Here is an 18,969-nt window from a genome sequence, read left to right on the forward strand (position 1 = left end):
GTTTAGAAATAACTTAATCGCAGTAATGTTTTGAAGAATATGTGTCCCTTGGCTGGAGGACACGAGCTCTTAATTCAGTGAATCCTGACCTGTGGTCTCTTCCTCTTTCCTCCTTACAGACGTTCGGGCTGGGATGTCTGGTTCCTTGCCCGGAGGTTCCGTCATTAGTCGCTTATTAATTAATGCTGATCCCTTTAACTCAGAACCGGAAAACCTGTGAGTATGGGGGTAAACCAGGCGAGCATGTTGTTAAAAGAATGTCGGAGGGGCGCTTGGGTGGCTCAGTCGTTAAGTGTCTGCCTTCGGCTCAGGGTGTGATCCCAGAGTTCTGGGATTGAGCCCCATGTCAGGCTCTTCCTCTGGGAGCCTGCTTCTTCCTCTCCCACTCCCCCTGCTTGTGTTCCCTCTCTTGCTGGCTGTCTCTCTCTGTCAAATAAATAAATAAAATCTTAGGGAAAAAAAAAAAAATGTCGGAGCCCAGAAAACAGATTTGGAATTGGCTGCAGGAATCTATGTACGGTTGACTCCAGCTTCGTTAGCTGATAAGGAAAACTTAGAAATTGTGACGCCTCAGCTAAGCGTCTGGTTGGAAACTTCTGTGGCGGCACAGCCTGTCCCGGTTCATCCCAGCTTCCTGCACAGGTCCCGCATCAGTGGTTCCTGAACATCTCCTAGGGTCTCAGGTTTTTGGCAGGCTCAGAAGCTTCTGCTGGGAGCCCAGTCTCTCCATTCTCCTTCCCTTGTCCCCATGCTATTTTTCTGGATCGGATCCCTCCCTTTTCCCAGGGCCTATAAATACTGGTTAGCACGTGGTCTTTTGCTCAGAAAACAGTTCTGTCCTGAACTTTGCTCTCACTAAGCTGTTAGGTGCTTGGATTAGATGTGTCATAAAAACACATCCATGTGGTGATTGCTTCTCAAATCAGGCTTCAAATGCCTGTTAACCTAAAATGTGGCAGGGTTCTGACCCAGGCAGTATTCTCGAGGGAGTCTGTGTGGGAACTGCCATCAGGAATGCCAGGCATGTAAATTTCTCCTTGCTGCTTTCTCCGGGTGGAGGATCAGGGACTCCTCCTTTCATTCAGCTGCCCTGGAGGGAAACGAGGGTCCACGGAGCCCCTTTGTGACCCCTATAGTCACGATGATTGCGGAGGGAGGGGGGGAGGCTGAGAAGCTGGAGTGAAAGGAGTCTCATCAGCGGTGGACACAGGGAAGGAAGGTGCTGCCATGGGGGATGGGACGGACGTTTTCACATTTGGAGACAGCTTTGATTGGGTCTAGGGATGTTTGAGGCACGTTCTGAGATCCACAGTTGAAAATGTGTGAGTATATGTGCCGTAGATACCGTCAGGTTTCATGTTGCTCGTGGGAATGTGAGATGGCACAGCCGCTCTGGGAAACAGTCTGGCAGTACCTCAAAACCCAGTTGCCATGTGGCCCAGACTGCCTCTCCCGGGGCCACACCCAAGAGGAGGGAGAATGTGTCCACCCCAGTGTGAGTGTTGGTGACCAGTGGAGTGCTGGTCAGCCAGTGGGAGGGATGAGGCCCTGAGCACGGTTAAGCCCTGAAAACATTATGCTCAGTGAAAGGAGCCATTCGCAGAGGGCCATACACCGTGGGTTCCATTTATATGAAACTTACAGAGTAGGCATACCATGGAGACAGAAAGCAGAACCGTGGTTGCCAGGGCTGGGGAGGTTTGCGGACTGATGGCTAAAGGGGGTGGCTTGGTTTTGGGGTGACGAGATGTCCTGAAATGGATAGTAGTGATGGTTACTGGTTACACGACCAAGTACATTAAAAAGCACCGAGTCCTATGTTCAAAATGGGTACGTCAGGTGGTCTGTGAGTTCTAGGTCAGGAAAGCTGCTCCTGAAGGACAAGGCCTGAGTTTGCCCTCAGGAAGAACTGCTTGGAGGTTGGGAGGCTGTGAAGTGACCGGAGATTGTTCTCAGTGGTCTGAACCCGCTTTGCAGAGAGTATTACACAGAGAAGTGCGTCATGAACAATTACTTTGGCATCGGCCTGGATGCGAAGATATCCCTGGACTTCAACAACAAGCGTGATGAGCACCCAGAGAAGTGCAGGTAGGCAGCGGCTTGTGTGCACACCTGCTTTCGCAGGAGTGAGGTGACTTCTGGAGTCAGCGAGGTAAAGGATGCGCAGAGTGTGGCAGAAGGCATATGGAAGGCCCGAATGCCTTGTTGTCGGAAAGGGAGGTGCTTTTACAAGACGTGGGTGGAACCAGGTCAGAGTCCAGGAGGCCAGCCTGGAGGAGGCTTCTACCCCTCAGGACTGGCGTGGTCAGGGCAAATACTACATGAGAAAATGAGTGACTACAGTCAAAGTGTCTGAGTCTCTGGAGAATCCTAAGTACACGGTGATGCTATAAAGGGACAGGTGACGTTAAGTGTGCTGAGAAGTGACTGTGCCAGACGCGGGAGTCCCTGGCAGCGTTGGGGGCGGCTCTGTGTGTTCCTCACGACCAGGCAGAGCTAGGCGGCCCTGTTGGCTCCCCACAAAGCCCATGAGAAGATGCCCTTCCACAGAAAGACAGCCCCATGAGAGGCCTGAGGGTGTCCCTGGAGATGTTCAGTTTCTTCCCCTAAATTACCTCTGCTCACCCCTGCTGGCCTAGGGAGGGGTGGAGAGAAATGGGCAGGTTTCCTCCTGGGTCAGCGTGGAGATTCTTTCTCCTCCATGGAAACATGAGAAGTGAAGCAGGGAGCTAGCATCTCCCACCTCACCCCTCAGTAATCCCTTGGAGGAGGAGACTGTTGAGGTTCAACATTCTAGAACTGGCGAGGCAGAAGCTGGCATGAGTTGGGGCAGAGACAGGACAGCCGCTGATGTCGGAGTCAGGGGGCCCCTTGCTGGAGAGCCTGCACATTTGCTCCGTGTGCCCCTTGCACGCTTGGTGCTATTATCACTCGGAAGGGTGACACTGGGGGAGCTGGGTGGGAGGGGCTCACACACCTAAGGACTTGCTCTGGTGTCACCAGAGTTCTGTGCAGTTGGAAGTTTCTTGGGAAGCAAAATCAAGCATAAGAATGCAAGAAACCTTTGAGCTCTGGGGCTTGTGAGTAGTGGAGACAGTCTACGAGGCCCCCAGGGACATCTCTGTTCTACGGCTCATGATGGTGAACCTGAATCATTTAAAAATACCCTGTTAGTTCGAAAATAACTGAAAAAGATGTTACAATTTACATAATTTAACAGAGTAAAATAGATGAACAGGGCCATGCATGATACATTTTTAGAACCGTGGGACCCTTCTAGGGAATATTCCCTGAGTTTGTATCAGGAGCTTTGAAAAGGCCTAAGAGGAATTCCATTTCAGGGGTCTGTCCTAAAGAAGTAACTGGAAATGTTTGCAAGGAGAGGTGTGTGCAAAGGGATGACTGCCACGTGATTTACAGAGCCCAGGAGTGGAAGTGTCTGGGTCCATTTGGAGGGGTTAAGTTGTCCGGCGACGGTGGGGAGGTGCCCTGCTAGGGTCAGTCCCACCTCCAGATACCGGGTGCAGGGCCAGGTGAGCGGAGTTGGTCAGGAGACCATAGACCCGTAAGTCAAATACCTCAGAAAGATCGAGGAAGTACTGAAGTTTTTATCATCAGTACGTATAGATGTGGGGATTATGAAGATTATTTGCTTCTTTGTGCCTTTCTGCACTTCCCAAATTTTCCACGGTAAGCATAGTTTTATAGCTAGAAAAAATCGTTATCAAGTTTTTTGTGAGGTTCTGTAATGTCTATAAATTGCTTTCTGGGGAGTGTTATTTTTCAGCAGCATTTTCCATCAACAGATGTATTTCTCTGTGCGTGTCTTACACAGACACAGGACGAGGAGATGTCCGTCCTTACCTCAAGCTGTCTGTGCTGTGCGTGGATGCTGCGTCTGACCGGTGTGTGGTCAGATGCGTTCCTACAGCTTGTGGCAGTGTCTGTGGTTCACTGTATGAAGAGAGCTGAGATCCTGTCAGTTCTTTGCTTTCCACCTGCAGGAGTCGGACCAAGAACATGATGTGGTACGGAGTTCTTGGAACCAAAGAGTTGCTGCACAGAACCTACAAGAACCTGGAGCAGAAGGTCCTGTTGGAGGTGAGCGGGGAGGGCTCTCCTGCAATTGCAGGCAGTCAGGGGCCCCTCTGGTCTCCTGTTAGCCCTTCTCCCAGCTGGGTGGGGACTCCCTCTGCCCTTTTGGTCCCTCAGTGAGAGTTCAGCTCTGGCCGTGGCCTCTGCAGCCCAGGGTGGGGGTGAGGTTGGATTGCTGGCGAAGAAGGACCAGGTCGATGCTGTGCATCTTTCTTTTTTTCCTTTTTCCGGCATTTCTACTATGCAGTGTGATGGGCGACCCATCCCACTTCCCAGCCTCCAGGGGATTGCTGTCCTTAACATTCCCAGCTATGCTGGAGGGACCAACTTCTGGGGAGGCACCAAGGAAGATGATGTACGTACTGGGGTCCTGGGCGGCATGGACCCAAGGTGGGTGTGGGTAATCCCTCAAGTATCCACCACTTCAGGCCCTGATGGAGCATTCTGCCTCTTAGGGCTCTGTTAGTGGTGCAGAGGTATGGACAGGACTCCTCCTTTTTGCTGGTCGTCAGGGTACACTGGAGAACAAGACAGATAGGGTCCTCCTGCCCATGAGTAGAGAAGCCGAGCAGGACAGATGTGGTCAGGGGTATAGGTGCGATGTGGAAGCCAGGCCCGACTCCAATTTGGGGCAGTCTGGGAAGGCTTCTCAGAGGAGAGGACATCTACACTGAGACCTGAAGGAAGACTTGGGGTTGGCCAGGTCAGGTGGGAGGAGGGTGCGGGGTGGGGAGGCTGTTCAGGGAGTTGCTGGAGCAGCATACGTGAAGGCTTAGTGGTGACACAGGATGTGGCACGGAGAAAGTTCTCTGACAGTGCCCAGTGGGTGGAAGGCAGACAAGTTCGAGCCCCATGTAGGGTTGTGTCATCCAGGGAAGAAGGTTGGAATTTCTCCTAAGAATTGTGGAAGGCGTTGATGGCCTTTAACCAGGGGCGTGACTTTCTTCATACATAATAGCTAACAGAAATAGTGAACGTTCACTGCACACTTACGATGCTCTGGTAGCTGTTGTAAGCACTGGGCATGTGCTACCCGGTCCTCATAAGAGCACACCAGCGTTAGCCCTGGTTCACAGATGACGGGGCTGAGGACAAGAGAAGTTAAGTGACTTGCTCGAGGTCACATTGCAGGTAGTGGCCAGAGATTTGATTCCCGGCAGCTGGTTTCAGGGTCTGTCCTAGAAACCCCCTCAGTAGTGCATTCACCCCACAGCTGCCTCTCATTTAGGACACACCACTCCCTGATAGTGCCCCTGTCTGTCTCTAACCAGAGCGGTGGCCGGGAGAGGGAGCACCGAGGGGTGTGCGGGGAAGTTCGGAGCAGAGGTCAGCTCTTGACACTGGTCCTTGCAGACTTTTGCAGCTCCGTCATTTGATGATAAGATCCTGGAGGTGGTCGCCGTGTTTGGCAGTATGCAGATGGCCGTCTCTCGTGTCATTAAGCTGCAGCATCACCGAATCGCCCAGGTACCAGCCGTGGTCCTGCAGGTGGGAGGGACCTGGGAGGCAGTCTGGCCCGCACACATTTGGAGAGGCAGGGTCTGGCGCAGAGCCAGTCTCCTGCATCAGTGTAGTCCTTGCACAGAGCCCAGGAGAACGGGCGCTTTTCCAGGACCACCTATGGCCCTGCCTTCTGGCCCAGAGCCCTTCCTCACCTGCTCTTTTTGACAGTTAAACGACACTCTTTCAGCATTGGGGCCCACTTGAATCCTGCCTGAGCTCCCTGCTCAGGCTTTCTCTGTGGGTGCCCACTGTCCCTGCCCCCTTCTGTTGAGGCGGGATGAGATGAGACAGGCCTGACCGAACTCGGCCTGTGCCTGCGGCTTTCAGCAGCAGCATCCTGAGTTCGGGAACGGAGGCTGAGCAGTGAGCAGTGGAGAAAGCATGGTCTCACCTGCTGCTCTAAGCTCCAGCTGGAGAGGGGAGACCCGGTGGGGGGGGGCTCCCCAGTACTTATTTCTGGTGATTGGTTGGTGAGGGAGGTGTTCTTAGGCATAAGTTAGTGAGGAGGCTGATAACCTAGCCCACCTGAGCCCCATGCAGTGACTTTCTAGTCCTTCCGGCCTCTGTCTGCCCCCACTTAGGGTAGGGTGTTTAAATTTTATGATTTTAACTCTTGGGCAGTATTTTTGTTGAAAAGAGAAGCAGTGCATCGTTAACCACTTGTTGGGAGGGTTTCCCCTGTTCTGGGAGCGTTCGCATGTGCGCAGGGCCCTGTGGCTCTTGATGCTCATGAGTCCCCACCCCGGGTCTGGTGCTTGTGTCTGACCACTGAAGGCTCCTTGCTGTGGTCTCAGATGCAGTGCTGGGTAAGGCGACGGCGGGCTCAGGACAGACCCTTGGGCTTCATGAGCTGTGCCCCAGGTGAGGATGCTCTGACCGCAGTGGTAGTCAGCAGCGGGCTTGGTGTCCCCCCAGACATCAGCTGCCGTGTGCAAGGGCACATAGGACAGGAAGGCTCCTGCGGTGCTGAGATACAGCCCCTTGGCTCCTTGGTTCCACGCAGTGCGCAAATAACGGCTGTGATGTTTGCTCAGTGTCGCACGGTGAAGATTTCCATCCTGGGGGATGAGGGCGTACCTGTGCAGGTGGACGGAGAGGCCTGGATCCAGCCTCCAGGATACATTCGGATTATCCACAAGAACCGGGCACAGACGCTCACCAGAGATAGGGTAAGAAAGGCTGCCTGCGGGGACCCGGAGAGAACACACCACTCCCAGCGCTCACCTGTAGGCACACCTGTGCGCCTTCTTGAAGAAGGCCCGGAGTTTCTAGTGTTTTGTTCTAGGAATTTACTTTTGTTAGACTCAGAATTTAAGTGAACCAGGGGTGTAATTTCCAGGACCATTCCCCCTCCCAGTGTGAAACAGAATTCTGTCTCTCCCTTTCTGGTTGTTGTCCAGAGAGTATCCCAGCAGTGTTTGCTGTTGGACGCGTGCTTGCCTCTCGAGAGAGCGGTGCACAGGGTGATACTGCCGCCCTGTGCCCTAGGCATTTGAGAACACCCTCAAGTCCTGGGAAGACAAGCAGAAGTGTGAACTGCCTCGCCCTCCATCTTTCTCTCTGCACCCGGAGATCCTGTCTGAGGAAGAGGCCAACCAGATGGACCAATTCGGGCAGGCGGCGGGAGCCCTCATTCACAGGTGGGCCCTGGCCTTCCCTGTGTGGTTAGCCTCCCTGCTGGAGCCCATGGGCCCCTGATGGCCTCGGGGCTCCACGTTCATCGCTGGGGTGCAGGCATGGCATTCCTCCTCCCGGGGCTTATGTGTCACTCGGCCTCCTTCCTCAGGGCCCAGCTGAGGTTTCTGCGGGCCCTTGGCTTTGGTTTATTTCCACTAACTGACTTTCAGAGATTGCTCGGAGTTCATGTAGATGGAAGCTTAAAATCCACAGGTGTTTCAGAGCCAGCTCACAGATGTAAAAACCTATCTGGATTCTTCAGAATAGTCCACTTACTGCCTCTTCTGCTTTATCCCAGAGAGCAGGTTTGTTATTAAAAACAAACTTGTAGTTACTAGAAAAAAAAAAAAAAAAGGCCAAACCCACCAGTACCCAAAAGCATTTCCTTCTTTCTTTTTTTTTTTTTTGTTTAAAGATTTTATTTATTTATTTGACAGACAGAGACAGCCAGTGAGAGAGGGAACACAAGCAGGGGGAGCGGGAGAGGAAGAAACAGGCTCCCAGCAGAGGAGCCCGATGTGGGGCTCGATCCCGTAACGCTGGGATCATCCCCATCGAGAAGGGTCCTGTCATCCTCATTTATAGAGTAAGGAAGGCAAAGTCCCCTCTCAGGAACGATCAGCTGTCTCCACACAGCAGGGCTGCAAACCATGCTACTGGTCAGCTTGCCGTTTTACAGGGTGTGAGTCTCATTTTGGATATTTTCCTCCCTGGTCGAGTTTCTGGAAAAACTTGGATTTTGTTGTCACATTTCCCATTTAAGACCTGCTCTGTTTGCCATTGGCTGAGCTGTGTCTGCGTTGGCCCTCTGGGTTGAACCTGGACCTGTGTTCGAGTGAGGTGACGTTATAGGTTGCCCATTCATCTGGTCTGATGAGTGCCATGTTTCTTTCTCCCTAGTATCCGGGAGATAGCGCAGTCCCATCAAGACATGGAGCAGGAGCTTGCCCACGCCGTCAATGCCAGCTCCAAGTCCATGGACCGAGTGTACGGCAAGCCCAGAACCACAGAGGTGCCTGTGCTTTTCAGGTTTTGCTCCTCTGGAGTCCTGTAGCCCTTGGGCCTTCTACATGGGTTTCATTCTGGTTCCTCTCAGGGGCTGAACTGCAGCTTTGTCCTGGAAATGGTGAATAACATCAAAGCTCTGCGCAGTGAGACAGAACTGCTGCTGGCTGGGAAGATGGCTCTGGTAAGCCGAGGGGCCAGCCTCTCACTGTGCCTGCAGTGACTGTGGTGCAGAGGGCAGCGGATTTTAACCTGAAGTGCCTGGCTTTAAGAATTCTAGACTCGGTGTTGGAAGGGGCCTTGGAGGTCATCTGATCTGGTAACACGGTTGGTTCTCCAGTCCTCTGACCACATCTCGACCACATCATCGCTAGCGTGTTAGACTCCTGTGGACAGAACCACCTTTGTCACTGCCCACAGAATTCTGCCTTAGAAATCCACAGGCGTGGAGCTATCTGCCGTGACCAGGCAGGCGGGCCCTGTTTTCAGACACACTGTGCTGGCACCCTTCCTCACTCAGCCCTTCCAACCTGGCTGAGGAGTCAGCCCCGGGCAAGCACGCAGGTTGGGTTTCATTGAATTGCAGAAGCTAAAATAGGGAGACCCGAGGGATGGCCTGGCCAACCTTCTTGTTTTAAAAAATGAGGACGTGGAGGTCAAGGAGGTAGAGTGACTTGCTGAAGATCACACATCTAGAGAACCACCCCAAAGGGCTAGTTTCCATGTCCTCTAGTCTTCATTTCAAAATAGGGTGCTTTTCTGAATGTGATGGCAGCTGCTTTGCTGCCTCATAGCATTTCCTGCACTCTGCTGCAGTGGTCTGGTCCTGTCCTCTTTCTGACATAGGAGTTCCAAGGTAAACCAAAGTAGGTGAAGTGTCAGCGCTGCTAATTCAGTTTTCAGACAAGCTTGGTTTTTTCCATTATTTATGAAAGGAGAGTTTTGATTCCCTCATCCGATCCTACGTAGTAGGGGAGGATCTGAATTTGGCCCCTTTAGCCAGTGCTCTATGACTTAGTTTCCTTAGAAATTTTTATAAGAACTGTCTGAGAAACAGATCACTTTCCCTGGAACAGAGTGCATGCCTACGTGGGGGCTTTGCTGTGGCCCCAGCTCCTCAGTGCTAATAACCAGCTGTGTCTCTCTTTCCTTCCTGTCTGGAGCAGCAGTTGGATCCCCCTCAGAAAGAGCGGCTTGGGGCTGCTCTCACAGAGATGGACCAGCAGCTCAGGAAGCTGGCGGACACCCCCTGGTTGTGCCAGCCCATGGAGCCTGGTGATGAAGAGGTATGTGGGTCACAGGGCTTCAGCTTGGGCACCCCTGGATGCAGTGGCTTTCCCTTCAGTACCTGTAATCACTGTGATCTGTGTAGCTTTGAGGTTAAGATGGTGTCCATTTTGCAGCCCCTGATAGGACTTCTCAAGACTTCTGTATTAAAATGTCTTGGAGGTATGGAAAAAGACTGGCAGGTAGGAAGGAGTTGGGAGTTAGTATTGAGCATATTGAAGACTGGGTACTTCTAGCCTTCAGAAACAGAATGGCAGGGCTGGCCAGGATGTCGATAAAAAGCTGAACCTAGCCTCACTGGTTGTCCCAGGTGTGAAGACACATTGGTTGGATAAATGGCAGCTTCTTGAGTTTGTTGTTGACAGGGACAGAGTTGGTGTGTTCCACTCAGTCACACTTCTCTTTTGCATGTATTTAGAGACTCCAGCTTTCCATACTCCCTACAGCCAGAGACTCCAGCTTGCCATACTCCCTATAGCCTGGGCATATTGCACCCTGGGATGTTGTTGCCTCCTGCAGCAGGTCAACAGACAGGAAGAGCCCAGGAGAGGTACTTGTTGGGTGGTCAGTTTTGTGGGCAGCATCTTGATAAAGGCGAACGGTAGATTGTCTTTTCTATCAGGGATAGAATAGAAGTGGGCCAGGAGAAAAGTTCATCCTAGGGTAGGGTACTACAGTCTTGCAAGAGAAAGAACTGTTAGACATCACACATCTGGTACCCCTACCACCAGTGTTGTTTGTTAGAACCTGTTGGTAGCAGTAAGGTGAGAGTACAGAGGAAGGCTACAGCAGGCTTTCCTATTCTCTGAAAATGCAGGCATTTGTTGACAAGTGCAAACCCTGTGTGGAAAACTGACTCTGAGGCTTTCCAGTGAAATAGCAAAACTCAGGAACTTAAAATATGAGGACATTTTGGTTTAAAAGGACTGGCCAAACTCATCAAAATTAGTTAAATTGGTAACTATAAATATAAAATTTTCATTTAAAAGAAAATTACTAAAATGATAATATAGAGAATATTTAATAGATGGAACAATAACATAGCTCAGGATTTCCAGATTAAGTTACCAAAGCTTGTGAAGTGGAGGGAGGCTGGGAAGAAGACATGGACAGAGGAATGAAAGCACATTAAGATGGAAGGTTAAAAAAAAAAAGTTTCTTGACTTTGGTAATTAGGGAAATGCTGAGTTAGTATTATCCTTAAAAACTTAAAGGTAGTTTCTAGTAGAATTGGAAAGATTTATGTTTTTCCAAATCAGTTTTCCAAAAACAAAAATAAAATATAATCTACACGATAAAAGAAAATAAGGGATTTAAAAAAAAACAGAGGTAGGCAAACCGTAACAGACTCTTAACTACAGAGAACAAACCGAAGGTTGATGGAGGGAGGTGGGCAGGGGATGAGCTAGATGGGTGATAGGTATTAAGGAGGGCACTAGTTGTGGTGAGCACTGGGTGTTATATGTAATAAGTTATGAATCACTAAATTCTCCTGAAACCAATATTGCGTGATATGTTAACTAACTGGAATTTAAATAAAAACCTAAAAAAAAAAGGGGGGACTAGTAAAGATGTAGCTAACAGCATACAAGTCATATAACAGAAAATGAGGTAGCTTCCCCTCTCAAAAGCAAATTATTATAAGATTGTGTTAAAAAGGAAATCTGACCATGTGCCAATCACAAGAGTCCAGTTTTCTCTCCCTATCCCCAGTAAAAACTTGCAACACAAAGATTAAAACAATTTTAAGAAAACATACAAAAACTGAAGTAAATTTTAATGTAAAAATAGAATTGTAATAAATGATAAAAAGATCATTTTACATTAGTAAAGTGTAATTTTATAATCATAAAATTTATTTTTGTCTCTGATCTATCAATTACCATTGAATTCTCTGATCATGAATTTAGATATTTCAATTTACGGTTGTGGTTTTTTGCTTTCTGTGTTTTGAGGATATGTTATTGGGTGCATATAGGTTTTATTGTTATGTAAAGACAATAATTCTTTAGTAATTTTTTTTAGGTTTACTTGTTTGGTATTTTCATTTTCATACTTTAAAGCTTTATTTGGTTATAAATAGCATATTGTCAAATAAAGGTTTTATTCAGTCGGGTACTCTTCATTTTAACTGAAGAGTTCAGTCTATTTATATTCATTGTGATTACTGATATATTTATCTGTATATTTTGCCATATTTTGTGCTTTGTATTCCACTTTTCTTGTTTCTTTTAATTTCTCCTTTTTGATTGGTAAGTCTGTCACACAACTCTCTTTGTCCCCTCTAGTAGTTTGGAAATACAAGCTATCTTTTAGTGACTACCCCCCGAATTTTAATTTTAATTTACATAAAATCTGTAAAGCAAAAAGTTCTTGAAATGAGAGAAAGTGACAGAAACCAAATTGTAGTGTGAACCATCCCTCTCAGTCCATGAATAATGAGATAAACTGTATCACAGCAAATGAACAAAAGAAAATTGAAAAAATGTGTGTGTGTGTGTATCATGTTGCTCCACAGAGAGAATTTTATACTCTGTAAAGAGGGAATATGTTTTTTTCCTCTTGCGCATAGGAACACTTTCAAAATTGGATATATTCTCGATAAGCAGTAGTGACAGTGGAAAACTCTTTGTTAGTATAGAAATTGAGAGGAAGAGTTTAGAAACTTCTAAGCAATTAACAGGAAAACTATTTCTCAACTGTTGAAAATAATAAAAAATTGAGGCATATACTTTATCCTTTTTTGGTTTCATTGCTTTAGTAATTTATTTTACTGTATTTCATTACAGTATGAGTCCACTATGGATTGGACATTATTTAAGTTGGTACCTTTTCGGGAGTGGTTTGAGCAGCACAATGCTGGGCCACAGGAAACCTCAGATACCAACTCAAAGTAGAAGTGGTACCAGCTGTCAGCTGCGGGCCCTGTGCTCCCATGCCCTCCGTGGTGGGTAGCTTCCTCCTGCACGCACATTCCCTGTAAAGATGAGCAGGGCTGGGATTTTGCTCAGTTCATGGGCAGTGTAGCAGCTGCTGCAGTGGAGGCTTACAGCCTGGTGCCTGGTTGCGGGGTGACCGCAGTCAACTTGGTTTGTTTGGGACTTTCAGGTCTTAGTACTAAAAGCCTCTGTTTCAGGGATTGTGGTTCCAAAGCTTTAAGCCTAAAAATATTTTCAAAACAAATTATCACTAAATGTAGAGCCACTGCAGAAACAAACCAGCATGATGTCTGACCTCATGAATCCTTTAATCCATGTCGATAGTGGCCCTGTTTTCTAGGGTTCCTAGTTGTGGGCTGGTGAGACGGTGCAGGGTGACAGGTGCGAAGTTGTGCAGATGGTGCCAGGGGCAGGTTAGTTGCAAAACCAGAAACCCTCTGGAGCTAGGGCAGAGCGGAGAAGGGCTGGGGTAGTGTTAGTGCCGGCATTCATCCCATGGAACCTAAGGCTAGAAACTGCTGCCAGCTGTCCTGGGAGTGATAGGAAGACCACACTTGCTCTTGGGGCCTTCTGGGCTTCCCAGGGCTCCTGACTTCTCCCCCTTCTCTGCTGGCTGCCTCACAGCTCAGCGTTCCCAGCCTCTGGGACTCGGGCTCAGTTTCACCCACGCAAGGGGAGAGATGGGGGTGAAGTACAGTGGGCAGAGGGAAGCTTGGAGGGCATGGCGCCACATTTCTACTAGCATAAAAATAGGACAGTTATTTCTTTGAAAGCAAAAAAAAAAGTTGACAAATCTGTGAGCTAGTTCTCTGAAAGTACAATTGACTCCTGAACAATACAGTTTTGACTGCGTGGGTCCACTTACATACAGGTTTGTTCTGATAAATAAAGTGCAGTACTGTAAATGCATTTTCTCTTAGGATTTTCTTAACGTTTTCTTTTCTGTAGATTACTTTTTTGTAAGAATACAGTATATGATATAAATACAAAATATGTGTTAATTTACTCTTTGTGTTATTAGTAAGGCTCTTTGGGGAGTCAGAAGTTATACATGGATTTTCAACTTCATGGGTGGGCGTTGGCACCCCTGATTCTACATTGTTCGGAGTTTAACCGTAAAGTACAAGAAATTATATCACTTTTGTGGCAAATATAATCAAGGAAAGTTTGGACAGTATGACGTGATAAAGGTCATGTAACAATAGATAAGAGAATAAATCAAGTTATACTATTTTCAAAGAAATGCTAATTTTAAAATCTCGCTGAAACGGTTGAGACTTCAGGAAAAATTTAAACTATACAGATTGAAATTTAAAGACATTTTAAAAAGAATAGCCACAGAACAACTTGAAAAAATAATCATCTCTGAAAGAAATATGTTAAGGAATATGTAATTTCCATATATAAGAAACAGCATCAAAGCTAGGAAAAGATGGACATTGGCCCAGTTTGTGTTTAAATTGTGATAAGAAACACACAAAATTTACCATATCTGTTGTTTTTAAGTGTACAGTTCAAGTAGTGTTAAGTGTATTCACATATTGCGAAGCAAATCTTTGGAACTTTCAGACAGTTATTTTTTTTAGAAACGATCACGTCTGGTTTCAAAATTCCATATTATCAGTAGCTCCATAAAAACAGTTTATTTTATTTTATTTAATCTTTTTTTTTTTTTTAAAGATTTTCTTTATTCATTTGAGAGAGAGCGTGCACAAGCAGTGGGAGGGGCAGACGGAGAGGAAGAAACAGACTCCCCGCTGAGCAGGGATCTGGACACGGGGCTCGATCCCAGGACCTGGAGATCATGACCTGGGCCGAAGGCAGACGCTTAACATCTGAGCCACCCAGGCGCCCCTCTTGTTGGTGACAGCACCAACAAGCATAAAATGTGAACATTAGGACACTACAGAGACTGAAAAAGATGCTTGTTTACTGTATGAGAACTGAGACAAGAAGGCAGATGCTTAACCATCTGAGCCACCCAGGCGGCCCAAAAGTTTCTTTAAGTCAAATAATTGAAAGCAATTTTTTATAAAAGAATTCTGGCTGCAAAGTGCAGAGGGATTGAAAGACCATTTGCGCCCCTTGAGGAAGTGCTCGATTTCCGGCGGGTCATCCATGGGTGGTGGCACCTGTGGCAGTAGAAGCCGCTACCTCGGGAAGAGGACAGCAGGCTCACCTGTTGGGAGGTGGTCGCAAGCCTGTGGCACTTCTGGTGACACTGTCCTATCTGAAGGCTGGAATCTGGATCCAATTAGTGGCTTCCCGAGGGTGGGTGTGGGGGGCCCTTTGGCTCCCAGGGAGCTGTCAGTCCGTCAGAGTCAGAAGATGAGTGGCTTACAGGACAGACAGCTGGTTTCTCTGCTGGTGAAGGACGAAGCTGGTGAGCCCGAGAGCCACAGCAGCTGAGTGTCACTTGTGGCCCTCATGAAGGTCCTGATTCAAACACACCAACTATGAGGATAAACCTTTGGAATGGGTGGGGCGATGTGATATTTATTAGATACATACGAATTCTTGCTAGTGCCAGTGTGGTGATGGTGCTGCGGCTAGATGCTTTAAGAAGAGAGTATTCCTGTCTTGTAGGGTTGCATACTGAAGTCTTTGTGGGGGGACGGAGTAGATTGATGTCTGAAATTTGCTTAACTTAAAAGGTGGGGAGACAAAGTAAGATCACATGTTGATAATCAGCCTCATTCTGCTGGTTTCCCCATTTTATGAACGGATGAAAATACCCGTGTTTTAAAAGTTAGAAGTAGGGCGCCTGCGTGGCTCAATCAGTTAAGCGTCTGCCTTCAGCTCGGGTCATGGTCCCAGCGTTCTGGGATTGAGCCCTGCATTGGGCTCCCTGCTCAGCAGGAAGCCTGCTTCTCCCTCTCCCACTCCCCCTTCTTGTGTTCCCTCTCTTGCTGCCTTTCTCTCTGTCAAATAAATAAATCTTGAAAAATAAAAAAAAAGAAACTGTGAAGTCAGGCATAGGATTCTCTTTGGGCCCTTTGGGAGAGCAGCTGCGGGTCACTGTGGGTGCACTGAGGGACGGAGGCAGGCGCCCACCAGTCTCAGCACAGAAGAGCCTGGTCGCCTGGGTGCTAACAGTCTTTAATGGAGCATCTGTTAGAATCGATGGTTGATAATTTTGCCAACTTAAGAAATTGTAAAAACAAGTTCCTTGAGCACTGCTGTCATCGGTTAGGAATACCACTGTGAGAGGTCTCTGTTCTATTAGAAAACCTGAAGCCTGAAACGCCTCTGATCAGAAATGCACGAGGGGGACTCTTGGGCACCAGGAGGGTTGGAGGCACGACAGAGCACGTTCCCGGACGTGAGGACACGTACTCTTCCCCCACTCTAGATTTGGTGCGATTCTAGTGAAAATCCCTGTGGCGTTTTTTTCAGCGGGACCACATGTCCCTTTCAGATCTGAAAGTGTCATAAAGCTGCCAGGTCTGACCATGTGAGTCAGTGTGGGGATGTCAGTAGACAGGGCCCTGGGGCGGAGTCCAGGCCCTCGGGGGCAGGAAGAGACAGGGGCACCTGGGACACAGGAAATTCTGCTTTATTTATGAATACAGGGGTAGTATGTGTGCACACGGAAATCCAGCACGTGTATCATGTGTGCAAGAGCATTCTGACCGCAGAGACCCCTGCCGCAGCGTCTGTGCGAGCACACTCGGACCAGCTGGGAAGGGGCAGTGTCAGCTCTGCCCGCTTCGTGGGCATCCCTGTGGGGGTGGTGGTGGCAGGGACCCAGTGCCCCATCCCTCCACGATGCTGCTTCGGGAAGTAGGTCCCAAGGAAAGAGCACGAAGTGCTGGAAAAGCTTTGTTTAGAAAGACTCAAATCCTGCTAGTCCCAGTCTGCCGTGCACCTCTGGAAGATCGGCTGTGACCTACTGGGTAATCTTTGTAGAATGTGCTGGTATTTAGGTAATGTTCACGAAGCTTTTTAATCACATGAGAAACACACGTTATGAAGTGAAGGAAATCGAATGTGAGATTAGACACTGTGTGATGACTGTGAAACCACCTTTAAAAGATGTTACAGATGAGTCACTGCAAGCCTAGAAACCAAGGGGGCCACCAGTGTAAAGCAGGGACCGAGCCCCCTCCCCGCCTGCTGCCCCGCCTCTCGGACCGATGTGTGACTCAGGCCTGGCTGCATCAGGGCCTGACTCCCTTCTCTCATTTCCCCCACAGAATGTGATGCTGGAGCTTTCCAAACGCAGCCGCAGTGGCAAATTCCGCCTGGTGACGAAGTTTAAGAAGGAGAAAAACAGCAAGAACAGAGAAGCTCGCAGTAGCCTGGGAGCCCCGGGTACCTGCCCTCCTGCTGTCCTTCTGGCTGTCCGCGCTGGCTGTGGGGGCCCTTGTGGTCTCTGCTTTCTCCCGTGGCCTCGTGGCTCTTCCCCGTGGTCCCCGACCACGACCCCTGTCTCGGTCTGCGCCGCGCTGTCCGTCTGTGGCTAGGGAGCTGCCCCTGTGCTTCCGGCCCTGTGTTGTCGCTCCTGCCCGGAGTCACTCCCTGACTGACACCACGCTGCCCACCTGCCCTGGATTGCGGGTGCAAGGGCGGAGGGGGACAGCAGAGGTGACAGGACACTCAGAGACACAGAGCTCACACTCAGGTCTTGTGCGGGGCCCACTGGACCTGTCTCTTGTGAGGGGCTCCCGGTCCCCGGCTGATGACTCATGGGTCCAGGCCCCGAGCTGGAGCCCAAGCCACCAGAGCTTGCGGCCGGGGATGTCAGTAGATAATGGCACTCGAGGACATTTTTGGGGGAGTCCGTAAACTGGGGCTCTGAGCATGGCTGTTTCTGGTACTCTCAGGTGCTGGGCAGCCCTTGGTTTGGATTTATGGGTAGTGGTCACTCCCTTTGATTTCTCTTCTTCACATGTTTGTCCAGCGGTTGGGTTTCTTTTAATGATGGTGGCTCTGACTACATGAGATCTCTGCCTGTTTCCCTTCCTGCTGTGGACCAGAAGTGACGTGAACCCTCTAGAGAGGAGGGCGGGCTGGGTTCAGCAGCACAGTCACATTGGTGTTTCTCTCTTGCTTGGGGGTGTCCACTCCTCCTGGGACACGGGAAACGTCTAGGCTGATGGCCCACCTGGCAGGAACAGACCACAGCTCCTTCCCCTTGAGAGTCGGTGGCTCCCTGCTGCCTTCTGCATGGCTCTGGGCGGTGCCTGTGGCTGCATGGCGGGTGCTGGCTGCTGGGGGCGTGTGTGGGGTCCCCACTGCTGGGGCGTCTCAGGTGCTTGCTGCCGGGGTATCTGGGGAGTCGACTGCTGGGGTGTCTCAGGTGCTGGCTGCCGGGGTGTCTGGGGAGTTGGCTGCTGGGGCGTCTCGGGTGCTGGCTGCCGGGGCGTCTGGGGAGCTGGCTGCCGGGGCATCTAGAGTGCTGGCTGTGGGGGTGTCTCAGGTGCTGGCTCCTGGGCTGTCTCGGGAGCTGGCTGCTGGGGCATCTAGAGTGCTGGCTGCTGGGCGTCTGGGGTGCTGGCTGTTGGGGGCGTGTGGGTGCTGGCCACTGGGATGTCTGAGGTATCGGCTGCTGGGGCATCTGGGTGCTGACTTTTGGGGCGTCTTGGGATGTCTGCTGCTGGGTGTCTCAGGTGCTGGCTGCCACCTGCCTCGCGCTGGGCTCTGGGCACTCATTGCATTCGTGCTTTTCCGTCTCTGACAGTTCATCTCTGGGGGACAGAGGAGGTTGCTGCCTGGCTGGAGCACCTCAGTCTCTGTGAGTATAAGGACATCTTCACGCGACACGACATCCGGGGCTCCGAGCTCCTGCACCTGGAGCGGAGGGACCTCAAGGTACTTCCATAGCGTCTCCTGGGAACCCGCCCTGGGCTTCCCTGTGCTCCCTTCTTTGTCCCCTCCCTCTGACCTGGCCACATCCCAGCATCAGGGCTCTCCTCATGGTTCTCTTGTGCACGGCTCAGGGTGATGCATGGCGGTGGCCGAGAGACCACCTCTGCCTCCGGCAGAGATGTCGCCGCTCGCCAAAGCCAAAGTGGACGTAATGGGGCGAACTTTGCCTTTTTTAACCTAATTGGACAAATGAACTGTTTTAACCTTAAAAATCCTGTTGAGGGGAGGCGCTTGGCTGGCTCAGTGGGTAGAGCGTGTGACTCTTGGTCTCGGGGTTGTGGGTTCGAGCCCCACATTGGGGGTGAAGCCCACTTAAAAATAAAAAAACTCTGTTGGGGGACACAGCTCTGTGCTGAGTCAGCCTCAGAGCTCTGTGTGACGACGGCCCCCAGGACACGCGGGTCCCTCTCCCTTTGGAGCTGACATGGAGGCACCCCGCGGGGATGCTGCAGGCTCTGTCCCAGACCCCTGCGAGGAAGCGAGTCTGAGCTGTTTGGTTTCCCAGGGCACACGAAAGCCACGTTTATAACGTACTGCAGTCTGTTAACTGTGCAACAGCGTTACGTCCCAGAAATGTGCCTACCTTAATGAA

General features: G+C 49.9%; 1 protein-coding gene across 4 annotated transcripts in view; it reads left to right on the forward strand.

Annotated features, from left to right (window-relative positions):
* Window positions 1-18,969, forward strand: part of DGKD (diacylglycerol kinase delta) — an 88,494-nt gene that overhangs the window by 66,722 nt on the left and 2,803 nt on the right. For 3 of the 4 annotated variants that reach the window (XM_034655415.1, XM_002917963.4, XM_034655414.1), the window contains exons 18-29: window positions 120-216; window positions 1,978-2,088; window positions 4,005-4,101; window positions 4,343-4,450; window positions 5,449-5,562; window positions 6,633-6,767; window positions 7,087-7,238; window positions 8,176-8,287; window positions 8,372-8,464; window positions 9,447-9,566; window positions 16,703-16,820; window positions 18,190-18,320. In XM_034655415.1, the coding sequence (XP_034511306.1) occupies window positions 120-216; window positions 1,978-2,088; window positions 4,005-4,101; window positions 4,343-4,450; window positions 5,449-5,562; window positions 6,633-6,767; window positions 7,087-7,238; window positions 8,176-8,287; window positions 8,372-8,464; window positions 9,447-9,566; window positions 16,703-16,820; window positions 18,190-18,320 (1,388 nt within the window). The remainder of the gene's footprint in view (window positions 1-119; window positions 217-1,977; window positions 2,089-4,004; window positions 4,102-4,342; window positions 4,451-5,448; window positions 5,563-6,632; window positions 6,768-7,086; window positions 7,239-8,175; window positions 8,288-8,371; window positions 8,465-9,446; window positions 9,567-16,702; window positions 16,821-18,189; window positions 18,321-18,969) is intronic. The other variant, XM_034655416.1, reaches the window with a different exon arrangement.

Source organism: Ailuropoda melanoleuca, chromosome 2 (assembly GCF_002007445.2).
Source record: "Ailuropoda melanoleuca isolate Jingjing chromosome 2, ASM200744v2, whole genome shotgun sequence".
NCBI lineage: Eukaryota > Metazoa > Chordata > Mammalia > Carnivora > Ursidae > Ailuropoda > Ailuropoda melanoleuca.